This window comes from Gigantopelta aegis, chromosome 6 (assembly GCF_016097555.1).
Source record: "Gigantopelta aegis isolate Gae_Host chromosome 6, Gae_host_genome, whole genome shotgun sequence".
Classification (NCBI taxonomy): Eukaryota; Metazoa; Mollusca; class Gastropoda; order Neomphalida; family Peltospiridae; genus Gigantopelta; species Gigantopelta aegis.
In genome coordinates this window covers 98,629,372-98,653,318 of record NC_054704.1, presented here as the reverse complement: position 1 = coordinate 98,653,318, position 23,947 = coordinate 98,629,372, and the positions used below count along the sequence as shown (strand labels likewise).

At 33.5% G+C, this 23,947-nt stretch overlaps 2 protein-coding genes across 5 annotated transcripts in view; one reads left to right on the top strand and one right to left on the bottom strand.

Moving 5' to 3' along the window:
• The window catches only part of LOC121374290 (rho GTPase-activating protein 26-like), an 83,619-nt gene extending 72,816 nt beyond the window's left edge, over positions 1-10,803 (top strand). For all 4 annotated transcript variants that reach the window (XM_041501332.1, XM_041501331.1, XM_041501330.1 and 1 more), the window contains 4 exons: positions 248-304; positions 783-857; positions 2,036-2,115; positions 4,127-10,803. In XM_041501332.1, the coding sequence (XP_041357266.1) occupies positions 248-304; positions 783-857; positions 2,036-2,115; positions 4,127-4,218 (304 nt within the window). In that variant the 3' untranslated portion in view covers positions 4,219-10,803. The remainder of the gene's footprint in view (positions 1-247; positions 305-782; positions 858-2,035; positions 2,116-4,126) is intronic.
• A 5,994-nt stretch (positions 10,804-16,797) lies between these two features.
• On the bottom strand, positions 16,798-22,437 carry LOC121375880 (UPF0547 protein C16orf87 homolog). The gene is made up of 5 exons (XM_041503564.1): positions 22,205-22,437; positions 21,016-21,094; positions 20,364-20,503; positions 17,576-17,657; positions 16,798-17,195 (listed from the first exon to the last, which is right to left on the bottom strand). The coding sequence occupies exons 1-5, from the start codon at positions 22,307-22,309 to the stop codon at positions 17,071-17,073; spliced, it is 531 nt and encodes a 176-aa protein (XP_041359498.1). The 5' UTR covers positions 22,310-22,437; the 3' UTR covers positions 16,798-17,070.
• Between the last annotated feature and the right edge of the window lie 1,510 nt (positions 22,438-23,947).

The following is a 23,947-nucleotide window of genomic DNA, read 5'->3' as shown; positions in this document are numbered from 1 at the left end:
CATACCACGGCCTTTCATGTACCAGTCGTGGTGCACAGGTTGCATATAAAAGATCTCTTGCTGTTAATGGTGTTTTGAAGCACCAGTAGGTGTGAATCTTTCATGTGTGCTTTTCATGTAAGACATGTAAGTACAAAATGAAACAAATGTTATAATATCTGTGGAAAGTAATCCAAACATAACAGTGCCTGGCTGTGCTGTTTGTGCTGTTTTTATGTTATTCTTACTGTTTAATTTTGTTTTGCAGCGGCAGTGTCAAGAAAAGATCATCAAACGATTATAGTGCCCCAGGAACCCCAGTCATGTAAGTAACACATTTAATAAGTTGTTATTGTAGTCATTCTCAAACATGTTAGTATGTGTTTAGGTGGGGTTTTCCTAAGACGCAAATGATGTTTGTAAAGTAAAATGTCTTGCTATGTTTTCATTGCAAGTATTAAGAAAGATAAGTATTCTCCGAGTGTTCAACATGTTTGTAAGTAAGAGGCTGCTTATTAGTCCCCTACTGGTGTCACCCATTTGTAATGAGAGTTATGGACCTTGAACTTTGGATACACGTTGGACCCAGTCTTTACCAGTACTCACAACGCTTCTTTTCACATGCCAATGTTTTGTTAAAAGGCTGATTTGAATGAAAATGGAATTAATAAAAACATTACTTACTTGTAAAATACTGAGGTGTGTTGCCCTGTCTTAATCAAATGTATCTTGGGTTTTTATTGGTGTTGACCCACAAGTGAAAACCGTTATTTATAAGTGTTGTATTGTGTTGTATTTTACAGGAACTCGTCACTGCATACCAGCATGACTGGGAGTATAGGTAGCACATCCAGCAGCACAAACAAACCGCCAGGACGGTAAGGAGTGCAGTAAACGCATTGTTCTATAATCTTATGATTATATTGGCAAAACTCCACACCTTTGCTAATACATAATGTTAGTGTCTGTTAGTTAATTTATGTAAATCATTTGGGCATGATCTTAGCTAAAATAACAACTAAAGTACTAATCAAAATATACCCAGATGATTTTCCAGTCTTATATATTAGTTATGAAAATCCTTGGAATAAAAACCATAAAAATGTGTCAGTATTATTATGACGTGTTCCGGTATTCAAACAACCAGTACAAAAAATGACAATAAATGACCTGTTATAAATAGAAATGTGAGATGTATTTACAATTTTACTGCAAAACTTATGTAATTTGAAACAGACTATAAAACCCAGGTTGATATTGATTACACCTGAGAGGTGAAATCACAAGTACTAAGTGTAAGAATACATAGCAGTCCAGCATATTAAATCAAATAATTAAAATAATTATATAAATTTGCTAACAACAAAATTACTGATGTATCCATAATCAATAATTTTTTTAAATCTTAATCTAACAAAGCAGTTTATTGAACTTCATTGTATTGGAAATGACAGGTGTATTATTTCTGGTATCAATATGGTACGTGGACCTGCAGTCTCCGTTACAGTTAGTAAACTTGTGAAAGCTGTTTATTCCTTTTTCCATCTGGAGAATAAGAGAGGGAAATTGCTTATAACTTTAAATAAGCTTAGGACTTTTATAGTCTGTTTTAAATTAAATAAGTTTTGCAGTAAAATTGTAAATACATCTCATATTTCTGTCTATAAAAGGTCATTTATTGTCGGTTTTTGGACCGGTTATTTGAATACCATAACAGGTCATGATAACACTGACACATTTTTATGGTTTTTATTCCAGGGATAAGACTGGAAAATCACCTTGGTATAATTTTGATTAGTACTTTAGTCTTAAGGAAAATGACCCCAGAGCCCTACCATTTCCACTGGCCAAGGTGCTATTTTAGTCCCTGTCCCTGTAGTATGTATAAATAGAAAGAAACTTCTCAGTTCCAAATTTTAGCAGTACCTTAAACTCTTTTTTTTTACCATACTTGCTCACAGTAACCACCCTACCTTTCAAACCTTGCAAGATTTCTCATTGTAGATAATATACGTTTAAAACTATTTTAATGTTCATATGTGTTTGTTGTTTTCAGGACGGTCCGGGCGTTATACCAGTGTACAGCTGAGAATGAAACCGAGTTGTCATTTGAAGCAAATCAGCTCATTTATAATGGTTAGGATTATTACTTGTTTCTTCAAAATGCAGAGATGTGATCTTTAAAATAGTTTTTTGTCTGATTTCAGCTCCTTTTATTTGTACATAAAACAATCTTCACAAAGTATACAGATGAGATTTGATCTGAAATAATGAAAAATTACATTTATTTATGTGTGGTATAGAATTTTCAGCTTTTATTTTTAAATGGGGATCACATTCCTAAAATAGTTAATCATTTCTGTAATTTTAGTTTTACATATCACTAGGACATACAGAGAAAACCCTATCGGTAAATATAAGCTGTATCTCCATTGAAAGCAAATGTATACTACTCAAAAGAATTTAAGGGTCAGACGATAGTTTCGACATTATTTTCTGAATGTCAATTATATTAGCTAGACCATAATGTCACACATGGTATTGTTCCATTTTGACGAAAGTGGGTCTAAGCAACCCATAAATGAATTAAACTCCACTGTCATTGACACTTTCGACTAGTTCTAATGGCGAAAACATGCTTACATTTGCATGTAAATTAGGGCGAAAGCGAAAGGTCTGCTAAGTGCCCATAACTTGCTTTTTCACAAAGCGCTTCATTTGCACGCTTTGCACGTGTATTCCATGTTCCCAATGCTGAATTTCCGTATAATTGGAGCTTGCGTTCGTGTATGGTGCACACTCCAAATTTGACAATGGTACGACTTCAACTGACTATCGAAGATCGAGGAAGGGCTATTGCTTGGCTTCAGGATGGCAATACGCAAAGAAATGTTGCTCTGAGACTTGGTGTCAGTCAGAGTGTCGTTGGCCGACTGTGGCAACGGTACCAAGCAACGAATTCTGTTCGAAATCGTCCACATTCGGGAAGACCCCGAAGCACTACAAATAGAGAGGACCGCTACATCACCAATATGGCTCTACGTCAACTGTACGCCGATTACGTGACAATCTGCGGACTGCAACTGGAACTCGAGTGTCTGATCAAACCATACGCAATCGTCTGAGAGCCAATAATCTACGCTGCTGTCGCCAGGCTGTTCGACCACCACTCCTACCACATCACAGAACGGCCAGACGTCACTGGTGCACGCTTCATCTGCGGTGGCAACGTGTTCAGTGGGGTCAAGTGATGTTCACTGATGAGTCCAGGTTTAGTCTCCAGTTCAACGACGGTCGGGTTCGTGTCTACAGACGTCCTGGGGAGCACTTCGCTGACGTTAACGTTAGACAACGTCACTGGTTCGGTGGTGGCAGCGTCATGGTGTGGGGCGGCATCTCTATCCACCACAGGACCTCCCTCTATGTGGTGGATGGCAATTTGAATGGAATCCGCTATCTGAATGAGATTATCCGGCCGTTGGTTCTACCAGGCCTTCAGCAGATTGGCGGCGGGGCAGTTCTGCAGGATGACAATGCCAGACCCCACCGCGCCATGGTGGTAACGGACTTTCTCAGACAACAAGGTATCGCCAGGATGGATTGGCCAGCATATTCGCCTGACTTGGCCTGGGACGAATTAGGCAGGAGAGTTCGGGATAACCATGCCCCTCCGGCCAACCTTCATGATCTGGGTCAACTTCTTATGGCAGAGTGGCAGGCCATTCCCCAAGAGTTCTTCAGACGTCTGATCAACAGCATGAGGCAACGATGTGTCAAGTGTATTTGCGCCAGGGGTGGATTCACACACTATTAAACGAATGTTCTAATGTGTAAAATCCATGTTTGACAACCTTCAACTTTGACAGCATGTCATGTGACTTTCTTGTATACAGTGACGTTTATTTGTGGTTTTTTGTAAATATGGAACAATAAATTAAATTTTTGGTGTAGTTTACATCATCAATCTAATACACTCTGAAACTTATTTGGTTATAAATTTTTGACCCTTAAATTCTTTTGAGTAGTATACATTGATTTTCCATTAAACAACACTAACCTAAAGAAGTAAAACCGATTGCTGCATAAGACTTGGTAATTAAGATATATTAAAGCCTTTCATATATTTCTTTCTTTTTCTTTTTTCCAGTCAAACATTCAAGAGAACCTCATTGGCTTGAGGGTTCAATAAATGGAAGATACGGTTTGATTCCAGAAAACTATGTTGAATTTATTGACTGACGACAGTTGCACACTTTGTCAGTATAAAGTGACAGTTCCAGAGTTACATCTGATCACCATCATCTTTATGAACGACCGTTTCACTAGTCGCCTTGTCACAGGACTGGCTACATTTCAGAAGCAGGTCTTCTATACACCACTGCAGGACAGTACCAGGAAGAGTTATACCAAGTTCGGTTGCCTTGTTTTACTTTTTTTTTTCTTTTGTCTTCTCAGTCGGTGGGTTGCCTGTATTACGCTGCAACATTGTATCATTATGCATAGGTGTGTGTAATAGCCACAGATACCTGGTTGACTTTCTTTTCAGTTTTTTTGTTTTTATTTTTTTAACCCTCAGGTTTTTCTATTCAAGTGGGTAGGTTATTTGATTCCAATGGATTCTAAACGTATGGGTTTTTTAAACATATCATGTTGTATACATTTTCAGTTGAATTAATTTTTTTTATTCTTGTGTGTGGCTAAATACCTACATCTGTCATAAAATATTATTAAATGTGCACAGATGTTTATGAAAGCTACACATATGACTAAAGTCTAACTATGTTTTGTAAATTCAGCTCTTTGTCTTTAAACATTTCAGTTAATTACTAGGTCTGTTATTCATTTAAGAATTTCCAGATAATAAGTTGTCTAGCGAAGGTGTGACTCTTACATTTTTTTATCTACAAGTTAATCTGAATTTTATTATTTATTGTAGTAATAGTAATCACACTGCATGAATAGTAATGTTACTGCTTGGATAAAGAGTGTAACATTGAGTGTTTGATACACCATTCAACTGAAATATACTTTTTCTTTCACTTTTTAAAGTCATCAGTAAGATTTCTATGGTGTATTCGAAACTGTTCTGGTGCTGGGAACTTGTTTCTAAATGTTTTGAAGATACGAGAACGGGTTCACAATCATTTGCAAATGCCGTTTCAAATACACAGCTATAAATAAATACAATCTGGATTTTTTATTTTATTTAAGTGCATGTTAAAGTAACTTGTTATTGTTATCTGGATTTTTATGATCCTTAATTTGTGTTGTAAAATAGATGATTAAACTGACTGATTGCTCTTGCAGTAGGTTGTAAGGTTTAGTTGGGTACAGGTCTAGTCTTAAGTTTCTGTGATATTATTATTAAAAATAATATTCCATAGCTATTAAAAAGGTTTTATTGAGGGCAACTTGTTAGGTCAAGAAAATGTTTCAAAATGGCAGCTTAGACAGGTGTCCTGTTGACACAAAGGTGACGAGAGACAAAATTAGATTTTAATTACGCTGAGAAACATCTGCTGACTTTTGTGCATACATCACCAACATGTTTATTTATATCACTGAAATTTGAAACAGCTTTGAAATAAAACAGAAAGTAAAACAATATATTAATTTAAAATGTATAATTTGCAGACATTTTGACAGTAATCTGTTATAGTTATTCCATGGAAATAGTTTAAAACAATTAAATTCACATGCCACTTACAACAGATGGGCATTTGAATATATTTAAATTTTATGCACAAGAAATTACGTAATTCCAACAATTTATTGTTGGCAAGGGTCTTGCCCACCCCACCCAAGTTTTACTTGTTTAAAGATAATTGTTGCTATTGATATAATGTTGTAATGTCTACATGTCCGTACTTGAATAGACAGTTTACCTAATGGAATATTATTAATTTGCTTGATTAGGAAGTTATCTAAAACAAGTTGTTTGGGAAGATACATTTTTTTAAAAAGTCTTGGTTGTTTTTTTAAACTGGCTATGATTTGTCATTCAAGTTTTGGAAATGTTACTTGTATCATCCTGAATAGTGGCAGTCCTCAGGACTAACTTGGAAGAGTGATCATCCTGAATAGTGGCAGTCCTCTTGAAGGCTGGATGCAATAATGGATCATCTCAATAGTGGCAGTCCTCTTAAAGACTGGATGATAATGAATCATTCTGAATATTGGCAGTCCTCTTAAAGACTGGATTGTAAGAATGGATCATCCTCAATAGTGGCAGTCCTCTTAAAGACTGGATGGTAAGAATGGATCCTGAATAATGGCAGTTTTGAAGACGAAAATTCATCATTCTAAATAGTGGCAATCCTCTTGAAGGCTAAGTAGGAAGGATGCATCATCCTGGATAGTGGCAGTCCTCTTGAAGGTTAAGTAGGAAGTATAGTGTTCATCCATCAACAAAACACCTGATCGAATTCATGGGAGCATACCGTCACGACCTTGTCAAAATATCTTTTGGATTGTCATAAATGTATGTCGAGATAGAGCTTGAATATGTTAATAGTTTTATTGTTCAGATAAAATTAATCAATGTGTGTCATAACCACACGACCACACTGGAACTAAGACCACATGAACTTTATAAACAGTTTTCATGGTCTTATTTATGGAATTTGTATTTTAATAACATCAAACTGAAGATACCTGTTTTTTCAAAACGCTCAAAATGTGGTTATGAATATGCTGTATTATATGGCTAAATAAAAATGTATTTTATCACTTTGCTTGAAATTGGTTTGAAAGACATTCCGATGGTTTGTTAATGAAACGTTTATTTAAGACTGTTTAAACTGTGACTGAGATTTATTTTTGCAGATTTTAGCATACAAATAACCTATGTCAGTATGCAGTATATTAAAATTGTTGTTACATAAATGTAAAAATTTGTCTTTTTATGGATATCCAGATATTTATTGGTTCTAAAAAAACCAGTTCCATTGATTGGTTTTATTTGTATTTTAGTTTTTACTAAAAATAAAACAACCCTAATGCATCAGTCTACCTTGAAGTACCGTATGCATTACAATGAAATTTGTTATTGTACATTTGAAAATGATTTATATACATGTATTTGTTGGCTAAATAATCAAATTGTACATTTAGTTTTTTTACTAGACACCCCTTAATTTAGATAAAATGAAAACTTACTTTATGATTTGTAGAAAACTTACTTTATGATTTGTAGAAAACTTACTTTATGATTACAAATGTTTAATGTTATAAAATTAACCATTTTAACTCCAAGTTCTCAAACATGACCATTTGTTTTAATATTTAGTTATTAAAAACTACGGTCATTAATAAAAGTAATATTATATTCTTCTTCTTTTTTTAAATTTCTTTAGTCTTATCTAGTTGCAAGTTCCTGTAGACGGCTGTTCTTTATCAGTGTTTGATAAAGTAAGGTTCTGAATGCATTATAGAGGTTGTATACCATAGTTTGACACCCAATAGCCTATGTCTTTTTCGTGCTGGGGTGTCATTAAACATCTATTCTATTCTATAGAGGTTGTACTTTTATGTGATATGTTCTAAACTATATAACGCTGAAAACCGTATATAGATATTTTATTATACGATACCATATTAATGATTTATTAACTTGACTCAAACAAAGTGCCATTATATTAAGCAATTATGGCTTGATTAACTGTGCCAGACAATACACATCGTTTCATATTATTGTCCAATATGACTTGATTGACTTCACCATAGAAGTGATCAATAAACATAACTAATTTCATTTGAAAATAGGTATCATCATACAACATTGTTCAGTATGACTGCACCAGTCACTGTTAATAATAGTATTGTTGATGTACATCAATGGCCAATATGACTTGACTTGAACCTCAGTGATGTCACCAGATAATAAGCATTACTCTACACCATGGCCAGTATGACTAAATTGACTTGTCAAAGGCTGTGGTATGTGCAGGCCTGTCTGTAAGAAAATGCAAATAAAAGACCCCTTGTTGCTAATGGAAAAATATAACAGGTTACCTCAAAATTACCACATGTTTGACTTCCAATAGCTGATGATCAATTAATCAATGTGCTCTAGTGGTGTCATTGTGATTGACATGATCTGTATATGTCATTGTACTCATACCATTGACTAAATGCATCAAACTTGACCAGACAGTTTCATATGACTATGGACATGCTATAGACATGTTAAAATTCTTCCCAAATTCTGATGCCAGTATGACTATTACTTACTAGCTAAGAAGAAACTGCACTAAGTAGATTTTCTACTTCACAGTCATGATTGTATGTGTGTTCATTGCACACTACTCAAGAGTGTCCAAGAGATATTAATTTGAGATTTTTATGTTTCAAACAGTTATAAAAACACATGTTTTAAACAGTTATAAAAATGCATGTTTCAAACAGTTATAAAAACATGTTTCAAACAGTTATAAAAATATGTTTCAAACAATTATAAAAACATGTTTCAAACAGTTTTCTTGAAATTGAACTTCAACGTACTGATGTCCCCTTAACTTGAATTATTTGTCCACGGTATGCAGTGAATTAATCACAAAACACAGTCTGTATTTACTCCCACCCAGAATGAATATTAACCTCTCTCTTCCTGAACAGAAAGTCTAAAAAGCTGAGGTGAGTCGAGATCAATGTGTTTGAACCATAATTGGATAGAGACACAATAATCTAGTTGCAATCGGTTATCTGTTAGATGACTCCAGTAGGTTAGGTATGTTCTTTACCGCAAATCTTGTCAAGCTGCAGTCATTACGTTTGAGATTATCATCTTAAATGATGATATGCCATTGTGAATTTGTTAGACTAATTTATCTGTGAATTCCTTTTTAAAAACAAAACTTGGCATAAAGTGTTGATTGTATAACCTAATGACCTCAAAATGTTTGAAGAAACTAAAATGGAAATTGGTTTCTTCTTGATAGGTTTTTTCTTTTCTTTTTTTTAGCCAAGATGGATAGACTTGATACATTTCTGACAGTCTTATTCATTTTAGCATAAATGATCTTGTATTTGATTCATATCAGTTTTCATTTTTGTACCACATCATTCCAGAGTTAAAATAGTGGTGCACATTATGTTTAGCCTGTAATATTTTGATGTAAGATTAAAGAATGTAAATGTTGTATATATTAAATGGTTTTGTAAAACTATGTATGTTTCCTATATACAGAGTGACATAATTTTATTATGATGCAAATACATTACAGGTACGTTCACATTTAATTGGCAGTTTGTGGTAATTTAATCTTGTCATATTGATTCTTGTATATACATGTATTAGCTGTACTATTTACATTTTTTATATTAACTTTATGGTGCTTCCGTTTGAGTGTTTTTGTACGAGTGTTAATGCAGATACAGAGCTTATCGGTTGTACATATAACTGTATGTGATCTTTTGTCTGTTAACTTGTGTTCAAATTGTTATACCTTCAAAATATCAAAATTTAACAGAATACTTGTTTTTCATATCTATAACAAAAAAAATATATATAGATGTTCAGTTTGTAATATGTACTTTATTTTGCTTCTTTTTTTCTTTCTTTCTAATATACATAAAAATACCAGTGTATTCTTCTTTTTTGCAGTATTTATATATCCATTTATGCAATGTCTCATTAGCAAAAACTGTCTGCTTTTTCTAAGCCTTTAAATATAATGAGTGTTCTATTGTTGTTTTACAATCGAAAATGTTAATTTCATGTCACCTTTAGTGTGAAAGTCACTAATCCTAGTTCCTCTGGTACATACTGTTTCTGTTTCACATAGAATGTATTTTGAGTTACTGCAAACATCAAGATGACCACAGCCCATGACTATAAACCTTTATGAGTCTAGACTCAATCTTTAATGATGTCACACGCATACAGTTTGTATGATGATGTCATAACATTAAAGTCTCAGACTCTTATTAGAGTCTTGAATCTAGACTTCTAAAAGTTTTGTAAGCGCCAGGCCAGGTCCCGTGCTTTTAAAGCTCTAGACTCAAGACTCTAGTAGTCTGAGACTTTAACGCCATGGCAATGCCATACAAATTGTAATCATGTGATTAAAGATTTGAGTCTAGGCTCAAAACGTTTATCAGCATGGGCCCAGAAATGCATTGAATCTGCCAAAATTGATCATTTTAGCAGGAATTTGAAAGTGTAGTGTACAAAAGTTGTAATTTAGTTTGGTATGTGACACTGCCTAATAACTAGGATCGGTGCCTTTTAGTAGATCTGATTGTTGATGGTACTTTCCCTGTGAGCAACTATCATACAGAGTAATAGGTTACTTTATTATATTCTACACATTTAAGGCATTCATTTTTCTTTCTTCAATCTTTTTTCTACTTCTTTAGAGGGGTTATGTTTTTCAATGGGGTTTTGTTTTGTTTTGGGTTTTTTGCTTTTGTTAATGCTTTCAAATCAGATGGTGCTGTGACATTCTTATTTAGTAATTTTGTTATTACAGATACTCAAATTGACAAAGTATTTTTAACAAATTAAGGTTCTGATACGATGTTTTTAAAAAATAAGAATAAAATAAGGAATACAAAGTTATTTTATTGTTTTAATATTAATCTTTTGTCACATTCCGGGTAGTCATTAAAATTAATTATTGAACTCTGACTATTTATTTAATTACTGTACAAGATTAATTTACTTCAAATATTGGTGGAGGCAGGATATATACATGTATTCTTTGATTCTTGATGTTTGATATTTCAATCATGGTTTAAAATTTTTAATATAGATTCTGGTTTTCGTATTGGTTTTTTATGATGATATTAACTAAATGTCCATATAAATGGTTGTCACTGGCAGATTTTTGCTATTTTTACTTCTGTTTGTAATAAATGTTTATAAATTAATCCCAGTTCTCACTTGATGTATTGTAAACATTGAAATAATCTGTCTGCATTGGCCAATGTCTGTAGGTAATAACTGGTGAGATAATTTGTTAGACTGTTTGGTGTGATACTGTGAAACATTAGTGGACTAGAATGGTGCTAAATGAAATGTTACATGGACTTCTGTCTTGTAAATCAGTTTAAACATTGTTTTAATGAGCATCGTTTTCTTAACTAAGAAGAATTAAAAAAAATCTATTTAAAAATGTCTGCTTAAAATTTATACAAAATAAATAAATATACACACACATTGTACTACTCAAAGTTTAAGAATCATGAACTCCAGATCATTAGTTGTAATGCATTTAACATTACTCAACAAATAATAATGTATAATAATGAAATGTTTAGTAGATAGAAAATTGCAGTGAACAGTCCATTTGAAGAGAGGGAAAATGAGCTACAAGGGTCATGTGTATAGGATCAGTGGATCATTTAAAACTGTATTTTCAGTGTTCATATGTCAAAATCAATACATGTGTCACACGTTCAACTGGATTGAGATCCGGAGACTGAGCTGGTCACTCCACTCACACTGGTTTCTTTCCTGTTGATAATGGATATTAACAACCAAGCATGATATAGACATGCACTAATGTTAATGAGGACAATACGACTTAAGCACCTGCATATGGTGTAAAAAAAAGAAATGTTATAATTTATGACGCACTCAACACATTTATTTACTGTTATATGACATCAGACATATGGTTAAGGACCACACAGATATTTTGAGATGAAACCTGCTGTTACCACTTCATGGGCTACTCTTTCCGATTAGCAGCAAGGGATCTTTTATATGCACCATCCCATAAACAGGATAGCACATACCACAGCCTTGTTACACCAGTTGTGGAGCACTGGCTGGAACGAGAAATAGCCCAATGGGACCACCGACAGGGATCGATCCTAAACTGACCATGCATCAAACGAATGCTTTACCACTGGGCTACGTCTCACCCTGCATATGGTGTAGTGGAAGTGGCACATTAAGGTAACCTTACAAAGAACCAGCTATTTTCTACATCTGATTTGGATTATGTATGGTGGAAGATGGGGATCCAGTATGTCATCCCTGTAATGGACATCTGTCATCGTTTCTCTGAGCATGACATGGAGATTGGTTTTACTAACCCAACTGATCTGTTCCCAGACCATTACCCACCCACCCACCACCATAGCGGTCATGTTCATCAGTATAGGCATCATTGTGATTCACCAGTAATGGGCAGTAATGTTTAGGCAATACCTTGATTGTCTTACATTTTTCATGGTCAAAAATATATGTCATCTTTAGCAAACTTAAGAGTAGTACATGTATAATTAAATATTTTAGCACAGAAATTGGTAAATGTATTTTTGACATTTCATAGATAAACTATGATGGTTTCTTTTAATTCTACAATGTATATTGTCAGTTATTTTTATGTACTAACTTTATTCTGGTAACTGTATATAGAATGCTTTTTTTTAAAATGTTCTGTTATTTATTTTTCTGTAACATCTTTAATTTGTTTAGTAACTTCGAATAATATTTAAGAAAGTGCTATTATGGATTATTTGTACGAGTTATCAATTCAGTTCTATTGTACAATTTTATAAAATTCATTGTCTAATAAAAACAAAATACTAGCAGAGAATATTTGGTTTGTTGCTGTATATTTACTTAATTTTCAACATTGGTTGTATCGACGTCGCCAATGATGTCATTGTATTCACTAAATTCAGTTACCTTTAGTCAAACTATGTTTAACATAGCAAACACAGAGGTTTAATTCTGTGGTCAAGAAATTATATATCATGTTTTATTGGGGGTTTTATTTTTTGTCAGCCATGAACTCTCACAGATTTATTTGTTAACGGTTTTATAAGGGACTGTTCACATTTAACATTTTTATGGGTGGGTGGTGGTGAAGGTGTGATGCTAGCATATGTTTAAACTGAAAATTGTGATAATGGTGAACAGCCCTAAACAGTATACACTGCACATTTTCAGTTTGATCACATATTAAAATATTATTTTTACTTTGGTATAAATTATTCCATTACAATTGGCATATCAATAATATTTATAATTTTTATTATTGCTGTGCATGCTTATTGTTGTTATGCTTCTTTTCATAAAAGTATTCTTTAACTTTCACAAAATAAAATTTAATGTAGATAACATTTTCAAAATGAAATGTTTTATAATTAATATGTTGTAATTCATAACATATGTTTGTGATCACATTTTTACTCAAATTGACCCATGTTTGTCACACTTACAGAACCTATTGATTTTGGGATCCCACAATATACAGTCATTTTGACCCAATGAAATCCATTTAAAGTAAGGGTCATACGACTTATTAAAATTAGACAAGTAGTCTTCAGAGGAAAACTTGTACATTTTTCCATTAGCAGCAAGAAATCTTTATATGTACTTTCCCACAGACAGGACAACACATACTACAACCTTTGATTTAGCAATCATGGCATTGGTTGGGATGGTGAAAAAACAATTGGTCAGCAGAGGAGGTTCAGGCAAGAACGCTAACCACTGAGCTAAATCCTGCCTCAACTAAAAGCAGTCTCATAGATTATAGAACTTGAAAATACTCTGTATGTTCCTTTTCAATGCCGTCTACCAAAACCCATTTTGTAAATATTTTAAACAACCAGTATTAGATTTACAAAAAAATTAACAGTTACTTTTTGTGATTGATGACAATTTAACCATAATTCAGTTACGTACCAAAATATCAAGTGGGATCTGACTGCTAAGTTACTGGTTGAATAAAGTAATTTTCATGACAAGTGTATTTAGTTTTAGGCAACATTTTCTTGGATCATTTAAGTAGATAAAAACAACCTTGTAACCATGTATTTCAGTGCAGTAATTAAAATTGTAAATCAGTCTTTAACAAAGGTATGACAGTCTCCAATACCTAACATTAAATCGGAGGTCAAGAATTTAATTTAATAACTATTGCTAAAGCATATTTTGCTTTTCAGAAGTCTGTTAATTAGGTTTGAAATGCAATGTTTTAAACACAGAAAGCCATATATAGAATATAGAATATAGAATGTTAAGATTATAATAGTCAAGAGGACATGGTGAAGGGGCTACTGAGTAGATTATTTAAGCAGATTTTTAGCAAGTTCAGAAATCATATAGTGAATTCTGTTGGTTAAATTATCAGTTTTATTTTTCTTGTATGTAAAATTGCACTTTTCTTTACAGAGATGACAATCAGATTGTATGTTTTCTTTTTCTTTTTTAGTTCGATGTTAAAATGATGTAAATTGCCCAGTTTGCTAAACCAAACTTACATGTGTTACATAAACATTCCAGTTAATAGTAATATTATTGTTAAAACCACAGTTTCAACAGTAGTGTCATTGTGTTGGGGTTTTAAAAAGTGAGCTGAATATATACAAGAACAAAATCATAATTCATTTTTCGAACATTGAAGGCATTATCAGTAAGGTGTGTAGAAATAGGAGCAAAATGATTTGTACTGATCAGAAACTTTTGTACCGTATTATGATTTGGTTAACTTTAGAACCTGTATCAGTGGTTCTTTAACATTGTGGTAATGGAAACTGCTACACATAAATTAAGAGGAATATCAGCATTGGGATCATTATTTTATGAAGCACACATGTGTAGAACGTCATGTCTGATAATCAGTTATAAATAAATCGGTTGCCACAAATTAATGTGTTTCAGAGTGAGACCATTTGTAGTAATTCATGAATTATTACAAAGTAACTACAGACTTAATTTTCAGGTGTTTTAAACATATCATTATCTTTGCAGGGTATCTAAATTAATGTTCCACTATTGGATTATCATCCAGTATGGACAAAGAAATAATTCAGAAACACATTATTCTGTATGTATGTTGCACGTTTTGTTGTGTACTGTATGTAAATAAGCTCTTTGTTGAACATTTCATTGTGTTGCACTTGTTCAACTATTAATAAAGCTGCCTTTGTTAATACGAGTCTGTAATTTTTTGGTGTTGCATGTTTTTGTTTTTTTAAACACTGCAATTTCCATCCACATTTTGTCAGTTTTTACTTGCATGTTAATGTGCTCACCCATCCTTCAGAGAAAAGGAAAACACTTCCAGTTTTTACCATGATTTATTTTTACATTGTAGAAATATGCTATGCCGGTACTTCTAATACAAAAATGGAAAAGCAGCATAAACATCAGACATATCCAAACATAAAAAATGTATGTACATATATATAAATATAAACATATTTCAAATATATATATATGGGGTGGCAAAGAAATTTGTAATACCCTAACTTGAACAATATATGATAAAAGAGTTCAGTTGACTATTTACAAGTAATTCCATCTCCAGGAAAGAAAATACTTGGTCAATGGCAGTTTTATTAACAAAGGGCCAAATTTATAAAGCCGGTTTCTGTCTTGCACCCGTGTAATCACTTGTATTTACAATATTTAAACACCTATATTTTAGAAAAACAGGTAAACCTAATCCGAATGGATATGGAAAAGTACTGACTTAATGTGGGTCGTGCACCAAGGTAAACACCAAGAAAAACAATTGTACCAATATTTCATGTTAACTTTAACTTGGGATTCTCAGATCGCCTACATGTATCTACACCCTTCATCTGAAAGAGCTGTTTGGAAAGGATTATTTACTCACAGGGATTGATTGTGTTCCATGATGCACACATTCTTCTATGAAAATCACTGATGATATGTTCACAGTGAAAACGATACGACACCGATTTCTCTATATCAGTCTAGAGAAACAGTATGTCACATCCCATTCTGCAAGAATTTTAGTGATGCAATGCATTTTTATATCATTTTAAGCTGTTCACATTAAAATCAGTATAAAGTTACATCATCATAACATCAAATTTACACTAATGCAATGTGTTTTCGTAAAGCAGTCGCACAACAAAAATTAACAATGTATTTTTGTTGCATCGATCTGAAAACCGTTTGCATATAAGTGTACTGAAACAGTGTCACACCAATATAAAGGTATGTGTGTGAACAGCTGTACTGTTATAAGGAGTGGGGTCAGTTTCACACGGATAAACTACCAGCGTGAACACAACATCAATATGTATTTTGGTCTATGACCAGTTTTACTTGTCAAAGGATACATATACTGAAATCATAACCTACTTATCTGTTGAAATCTATCAACCATGCATTCATTTTCTAGTAAATCACCTACTTTAAATATATATAGTTGAGATCAAGCAATATATTTGGGGTTAACCCATGAAGAACAAGTGCACATATTACAGGAGAATAAATGCACAAGTCTGGACTTAAGTGACATTACCCACAAATCGGCCTTCCTCTTATAAAGTGAAAGTAAATGACAAAGCTGTGACATGTACAAACAAATACAATAATAGTTTTGGCACCAATGATGTAAATGCAAGGTTCAGAAGAAAACAAATCTACAAGTCTTAAAGCATTATGCTAAATATTGAGAAAGGCACAATTGTTAAGTTACATATGGCATTGACTAATCTGCCATCAACAAAAGGACGAGAAATACACATCAGATCATGCAACATACAAATTTCAATCCTAAAACACCTTGCTTTAAAAACGAGCTTCACAGTAATTTTGTCTGTGTATAACATGGCTGCTTTCTCTAGACGGCGAAATGTTCACATCATTTTCTTGGTCATGCTACATTATATGTCTGGGCTCGTTCTTATAAAACTTGTCAAGACTCGAGACTCAATTCAATGCCATACAAACTGTTTTTGCTTAACAACACCATTAGAGCACACCAATTTATTAATCATTGTCTACTGAATGTCAAACATTGGTAATTCTGACATATAGTTTTATAGACAAAACCTGCTACATTTTTCCATTGGTAGCAAAGGATATTTTATATGCACCATCTCACATACCATGGCCTTTGCCATACCAGTCATGATGCACCAGCTGGAACAAGAAATAGCCCACTGACTGGGATCGATTCCAGACAGACAGCATATCAAGGAAGTGCTTTACAACTGGGCAACATCCCTAAAAGATTTATATTAAGCACAGGTAAAATGAGCAATATATTTCTGTCACTATAAAACAGTAGACAGACAAATAAAGCAAGTTCAATTTAGGAAAGAAAAAAAAGAGGGGCAATTGCTTTTTCTTTTGCACCATTTCCATCAAAAAGGCTTAAAGTTTTGTATTGACATTTTTCTGTTCAGTTCAGCTAGAACAATGGAATACTGCAGAGCTTTCTCCGGAGGCACATTCGCAAACATATCTTCTTCTGGCGGAGGTTTCACTTCTGAAATAACAAAAAGTTAAAGTTTATTTTGTCTAACAACACCACTAGAGTACACTGATTTATTCATCATAGGCTACTGAATGTCAAACATTTGGTAATTCTGACATATAGTCTTAGACCCGCTACATTTTCCATGCAAGGTATTTCTTTTAATATAAAATATATATGCACTATAGCACAGACAGGACAACACATACATGTACCATGACTATACAGACACTGATATTCTAAAACCGGAAAATGTATCAGTATGTAACTAGTCATTAAAAAGGTTTTGTTAGTAGAAAAATCTTAACAATAACACCAAACTCATTACATTTATTATAACCTTTAAAGAAAATTTTACTGATATTCGATTTCTCGAAAAAACAGGAACATACCTTTTGTCTTGTCTTCAGATTTTGACCTATTTAAGGAACCCTTTGGACGACCACGTCGCTTTTTGGGACTTTCATGGACACTCTGTAAAAATATTAAACTGTAATACCATGACAAAGTACCACACTAACCAATGAGATAACCCACTGTTTAATGTGACATACAAAATATCAGTTTTATTATGTTTCGCTATTATGTTTATTTTGTGGGGTTTAGATACAGAGTACTACCAGTGGCCGTTAGGTATCATTTATCTTACAGAGTTGTTTTAAAACTTATCTACGTATCTAATATGCAAAATCAGAAATGAAGTATTCTAATTCTTATATATGCTCAAAAACCAGGTTTAAAATAAATTTAAACTTTTTAAGAGTCATTGTGCTAACAATAACTTACGCATCAAAGAGCAATCAGTTTGAGGATTGACTCATGTCACAGAGCAATCAATTTGAGGATTGACTCATATGTCACAGAGCAATCAGTTTGAGGATTGACTCGTATGTCACAGAGCAATCAATTTCGAGTGGGTTTTTTCTTTCATTGAATGTTATGGTTATGGTGACCAGATCATCACCTACAAGCAACTACCTATATATTAAAATATTCTATAAGTTTTATGATCCACATAGTTCAAGATATTCAGGGAAATATAATCAGTATGACCCACGTGTGTCATAATGATTTCATGTACCCACGAATGATGTAATTTTGTTTAGCGACGTCATAACTTAATGTGGCTTCCTCGGAAAATGACGTCATTTCGTCGTCTCTATTTATTTATGTTTCAAACGTTTTGACATGGTCCTACCTTATTATTCATAAAAATAATATTTTGGATAATGTGGATAATAAAGAAATTATTACACTCATGTGTGAATCGTACTGATTTTACGAAACTCGTGTTTGGATTCGCTCTCGCTCAGGTAATACAATAATCCTGATACTCGTTTCGTAAAATAAGTATGACACACAAGCTCGTATAATAATCTCTATGTAGTGTGTGATAAATGGATGAGAAAGAGCTTTGGCTGGTGCGCTATGTATTATAGGAATATAGCTGAGACCAAAAACATTGTGCAACTCCCCCTGCAGTGAGCGATAAATAAATAAGAAAGAGCTTTGGCTGGTGCGTTATGTATTATAGGAATATAGTTGATACTTTCCACTGGCCTAAACCACAAATATCACTAGCTGAGACTAAAAACATTGTGCAACTCCCCCTGCAGTGAGCGATAAATAAATAAGAAAGAGCTTTGGCCAGACCTGTCAACCTTTAGTCAAGAGAAAGCAGGAGGTGTGTGTTGAAAAAGCAGGAGATTTTGTCAAAAAGCAGGAGATTTTTTAAATTCACACAATTTAACCCAAAATCGCAAGATTTAAAAAAAAACATTATTACATTAAGTTATATGAATACTTTATAATGTCATATATACTTCTTAACCTTAGATCTTGGCATTAAAAAAATATATATATATAATTTTTTTTTTTTTTTTAAATATTATTATGATTTAATACATCTTTAAAAAAAAAAAAAAAAAAAATTATCCAAAAATCCAGAAATAAAAAATTTAATTAGTACATTTACGGTATTACACTTACAGCCTACAGGTTGCGTTACATTATCATTTGTGGTTCGTGTACCTAAGTACCAAAGACAAATTTATATAAATCTTATAAATTAATATTCAGTTTTTACTATAATGAGGAACGGTGGCGTGGTACTTATTTAAAATCATTATAATGATGCAATAAACATTGTATTTTCATTAATCATAAGTAAAACCTCATTACGGACATCGTGTGAAATATACCGGAATTATACCCATTTCCGTGAGTAACTTTATGCCAATGTCAAACACAATTTTTTTTAATTGTACAAAAATAATTTCTTGAAGTGTACCCTTATAACCAACATTTTACTGCACAAACATACAAAATTAACTGACACAAGTATGTTTATACAGCTAATTGGTCTTTTCGTTGTCTTGCTGTGACATGTGATTTTAACATGCATCGTGTGTATCGCTGTCAACTCGGGAGTCTGGCAGTTCAGATCCGTCATAGACTATGACTATGACATAGTTGCATTATGTAATCCAGTGGGAAGACATTTTACAATTCAGAGGTGTTATTAGAACTAAATTGGATAGTTTTGTTTTTTTATATGGCAACACTGAATGTCAATACACAGCCTGTTGAATTAGCGGCAACACGCTTCGTAGCCATTACGATGACAACAAACATTATAATAACACGTCATTTTATAACTTTTTTAACAATATAAATAGGTTATCCCACAATTCTCACTTCGGCAAAGGTTAAACAGTCGGGACAATTCGGCCTGTTACATTCTCAGAAGCCGAAAGTAGTCGACATTTTCCGAATGAGAAAAAAAGGCAGAGTTACTTCCCTTCTGTTATTTTGACAAAAGATTGATTTTTTTTTATGCTTACAAAAATGTCATTTAACAGGAGAAACTGTCTCCCGCACAGGAGAAAGAAGATTTGATCAAATACCGGGAGACTCTCGCGGAATCCGGGAGGGTTGACAGGTCTGGCTTTGACTTTCCACTGGCCTAAACCACAAATATCACTAGCTGAGACCAAAAACATTGTGCAACTCCCCCTGCAGTGAGCGATAAATAAATAAGAAAGAGCTTTGGCTGGTGCGTTATGTATTATAGGAATATAGTTGATACTTTCCACTGGCCTAAACCACAAATATCACTAGCTGAGACTAAGGGCTAGTGGATTAGTCATACCCTTCCCCTCTATCGAGTCTATGTCCTACCTCTGATTTACTTTCACTCTTTGTCCTAAACCTCTTTGAAGTGTATTCGATATCCAGCGGGTTGAAGAAATCGGGCCGGACACGTTTTGTTCGTACTGATCTCGTTTGTTTTGGCATGTCTTCCTTTTCAGTGGGACTTTCTGTAATTTCATCAATTAAAGTGAATAAAATGTTACTTCAGGAACATAGCAAAATTACTATACAAAAATACTGTGTTTGTCAAATATTATGGTAGGCCTATATTATGCTTAAACTTTTAAGACTTATCTCATAACATAGAGGTTGATTTTTATGTTGCATAAACGTAGCGGATTAGTACTTTAAAACAGATCAAAATCTTCTTAAGAATACATAATGACTGGGTTTGATTATTGAAATATGATCAATTTATTCTGAATGCAGTGAATGGATTTAAACTAAAAAACAGTTAAATTAAATTTATTTAATACAGAGCTTTTTATATTGTTTACTTTTGAACAATTAATGTGCCGATATGTTAGCCATATTTTTTCACATTAATTAATAATTTGCTTACATTTATTTTCAAATTTACAGTATTTAATTTAAGTAAATGACAAGGAGTACTTCATGATTAGAAATTTATTCAACTAATACAAGTATCTATTAATAAGGCACTAAAATAAACTTGTACCTTTCCCTTCGGATGTCCCAGACAGACGACGGCATGGAAATGAATATCCACAAGCACATGACTTGCATGCTACCGGTATCTGTAAACAGTTAAAAGGTATTATGTTTAATGACACCACTATAGCACATTGAATTATTAATCATCTGCTATTGGATGCCAAACAACTGGAAATTCTAAAATATAGTCTTATGCTGCCTTAATTTCCACTAGTGCAGTTTTAGTCGTGCAGTTTTAGTCGTGCAGGTATATGGATGTATGTCTGCCACCAGGTTCAAAAAAATTGAATCAGTTGATTTCTATTCAAATCTTTCCATTGAAACAAGTGCTAGGTGTGAGGTCAAAAATAGTCAATCACACTTATCGATTTTGGTTTCCATGCATACAAGGGGAATCCATAAAATACAATTTTGGAGTATTCCCATAATTACCCGTTTACCACACTTGTGTCTTTAATAACGTAATTGGTTAATGTTCAAGTTTTTGGAGTAGGCTATCAATAATTATCATTCCTTGTGCAATGGGTGATCAAAACTTTACAAATGAGCACCCAGGTATTTACAACCAATCTTTAACCCAGTATAAGGACCAGATCTAGACAAACAATTGCTGGACTAGGATCACAAGGAAGTTCAATGTTCAAGACATGACAGGTGCAATAATAACAATAATAACCTAACAATAATAACCAATCTTTAACAAAGTAGGCTATAAGGACCAGATCAGTTGTCACATGAACCTGTTACGAACAGTAATATTTACCTTGTTAAAATGTATAAAAATATTATTATATAATGACATGTTTTTATTCAAGTGAAAATTCTGTTGGAATCCATTTGACAACACCACTAGAGCATGATAATTTATTATTCATCAGCTATTGGATGTCAAACGCAACTTTGGTAATTTTGACATTTTGTTAGAGAGGAAACCAACTAGGCCTACATCTGTCCATTAGTAGCAAGAGATCTTTTACCATCCCACAGACAGGACGGTTTTCGACAATTGGCGATACATACCAGTGTCACTGGCTGGAATCAGTGTCTAAAGGTTAAGCTAAGGAATGATCTGCTGCACATCATTGCTGTTGACAAATCTAATGTTCTACAATAAATAAAGCCTAAATGAGATTCCAAGTTTCATTTATTAGAAAAATGTCTACGTTTGTGGTTCACCGTCTACAAAATATCACCTGTTTTTCACAAGTTGGGCAGGATTTGACAACTGTACGGTCAATTTTCTTTCCTTTTGCCATTTTGATCGTTATAGTTTTGTCTTGAATAAATACAGATACCATGAATAAAACTAACGCATCATTATATGAGTATGCGGCCTGTTTAATTAAATTAGTGTTATATTATTACACTATGTTTAATTAAACTCATTTTCAATAACAAGAAGCTTACTTCCTGAAAATAGAGAGACCCCTTTAGTCAAGGGACATTACTCATTTTAGGAACGCCCCAAAACCAACTCGCCCCCTACCAACTCGCCCCAGCGCTTAGTCAACTCGTCTCCAACTAACAAGTGTTAGTTATTGTTTATGTGGGGGGTTGGGGTTTTTTGTGGGGGGTGTTGGGGTTTTTTGCGGGGTGGGTGTGGTTTGCTGTTTTTAGTAGTCTTATCCAGGATTCCCCATTACTGTTAAATATATTATATATCATATATATTTGATATCATGAAATGTCATATGTCATGCCAAATAACTGTATTTAGCGGTGACACGAGACGAAGTCGAGTTTTCACTGTATAAGTACAGTTAATGAATCAAAACTTGCATATCTGGGTCACACCCAGGCATATACCTCACTCGCCTGGTTTGAACATGTTTTGTCAATGACTATAGTCACCCAAGTGGCTCTGATTTGCCACTAATTACTGTTAGAACACATATTAAAACATCTCTGTTGTAGCGTTTGCTGTTTTTGTTTCACGACACCATTAGAGCACATTGATTTATTAATCATCGGCTATTGGATATCAAACATTTGGTAATTCTGATATATAGTCGTAGAGAGGAAACCCGCTACGTGTTTTCATTGGTAGCAGGGGGTCACACATGCATGATAGCACATGCCACGGTCTTTGATATATCGGTCATTGTGCACTGGCTGGAACGAGAAATAGCCCAATGAACCCACCGACGAGCATCGATCCTAGACTGACCGCGTATCAGGCGAGCGCTTTACCACCCGTTATATAATATCCCCTACTTATTTTTAATGGTATATTATAGCATCAGCAAGCATACACACCGAAGACCTGTTGTAATCGTAGTTATTTAGAACTCTACCTAGCATAACAACTCCCGACTTACGACGGATGCGTTCAGATTAACAATGAATTGATCGGCAATCAACCGCGATCGTGATCCACCATGTTTACGTATGTGCTACATATGCACGCACACACACTCCCTCTACATATGCATGCTATATTAATATCATAATGGAAAACAATAGGACACAAATTCTATTCTAAACTATTTTGAGAAAACTTATTTATAATTAGTTTTTCTTTGGTCAAACTAATTTTGTAACCTGGTGTTATTGACCTGTTTAATATATTACAGTTATTTTGAAAATGTTTTTCATTTGCATTTTCTTCACAAATGTTTTATAAAACATATAATGCGGAAAAAAAAAAACCTGATGTTTTAGGGTTGGGTTTTTTTACGTTTTTAATTTGTCGATTTGTATATTATTAATAAAACCAGCTAGTATCATAAAGACAAGGAGGTTTCTTTTATATATATAAGTAGTCACTTGTCTCAAGTGACTATTTTATTTTTTTCTAAAATCATCTGATATATGTTTTTAAGAGGCCACTGTTTTTTTCTAAAAAATTAATACTCCACTGGATCTCACGTGACTTAAAGGAAGGGACAATCAAGGCATTTGACCTGGTATGCATATTCAACGATATATAATGCACA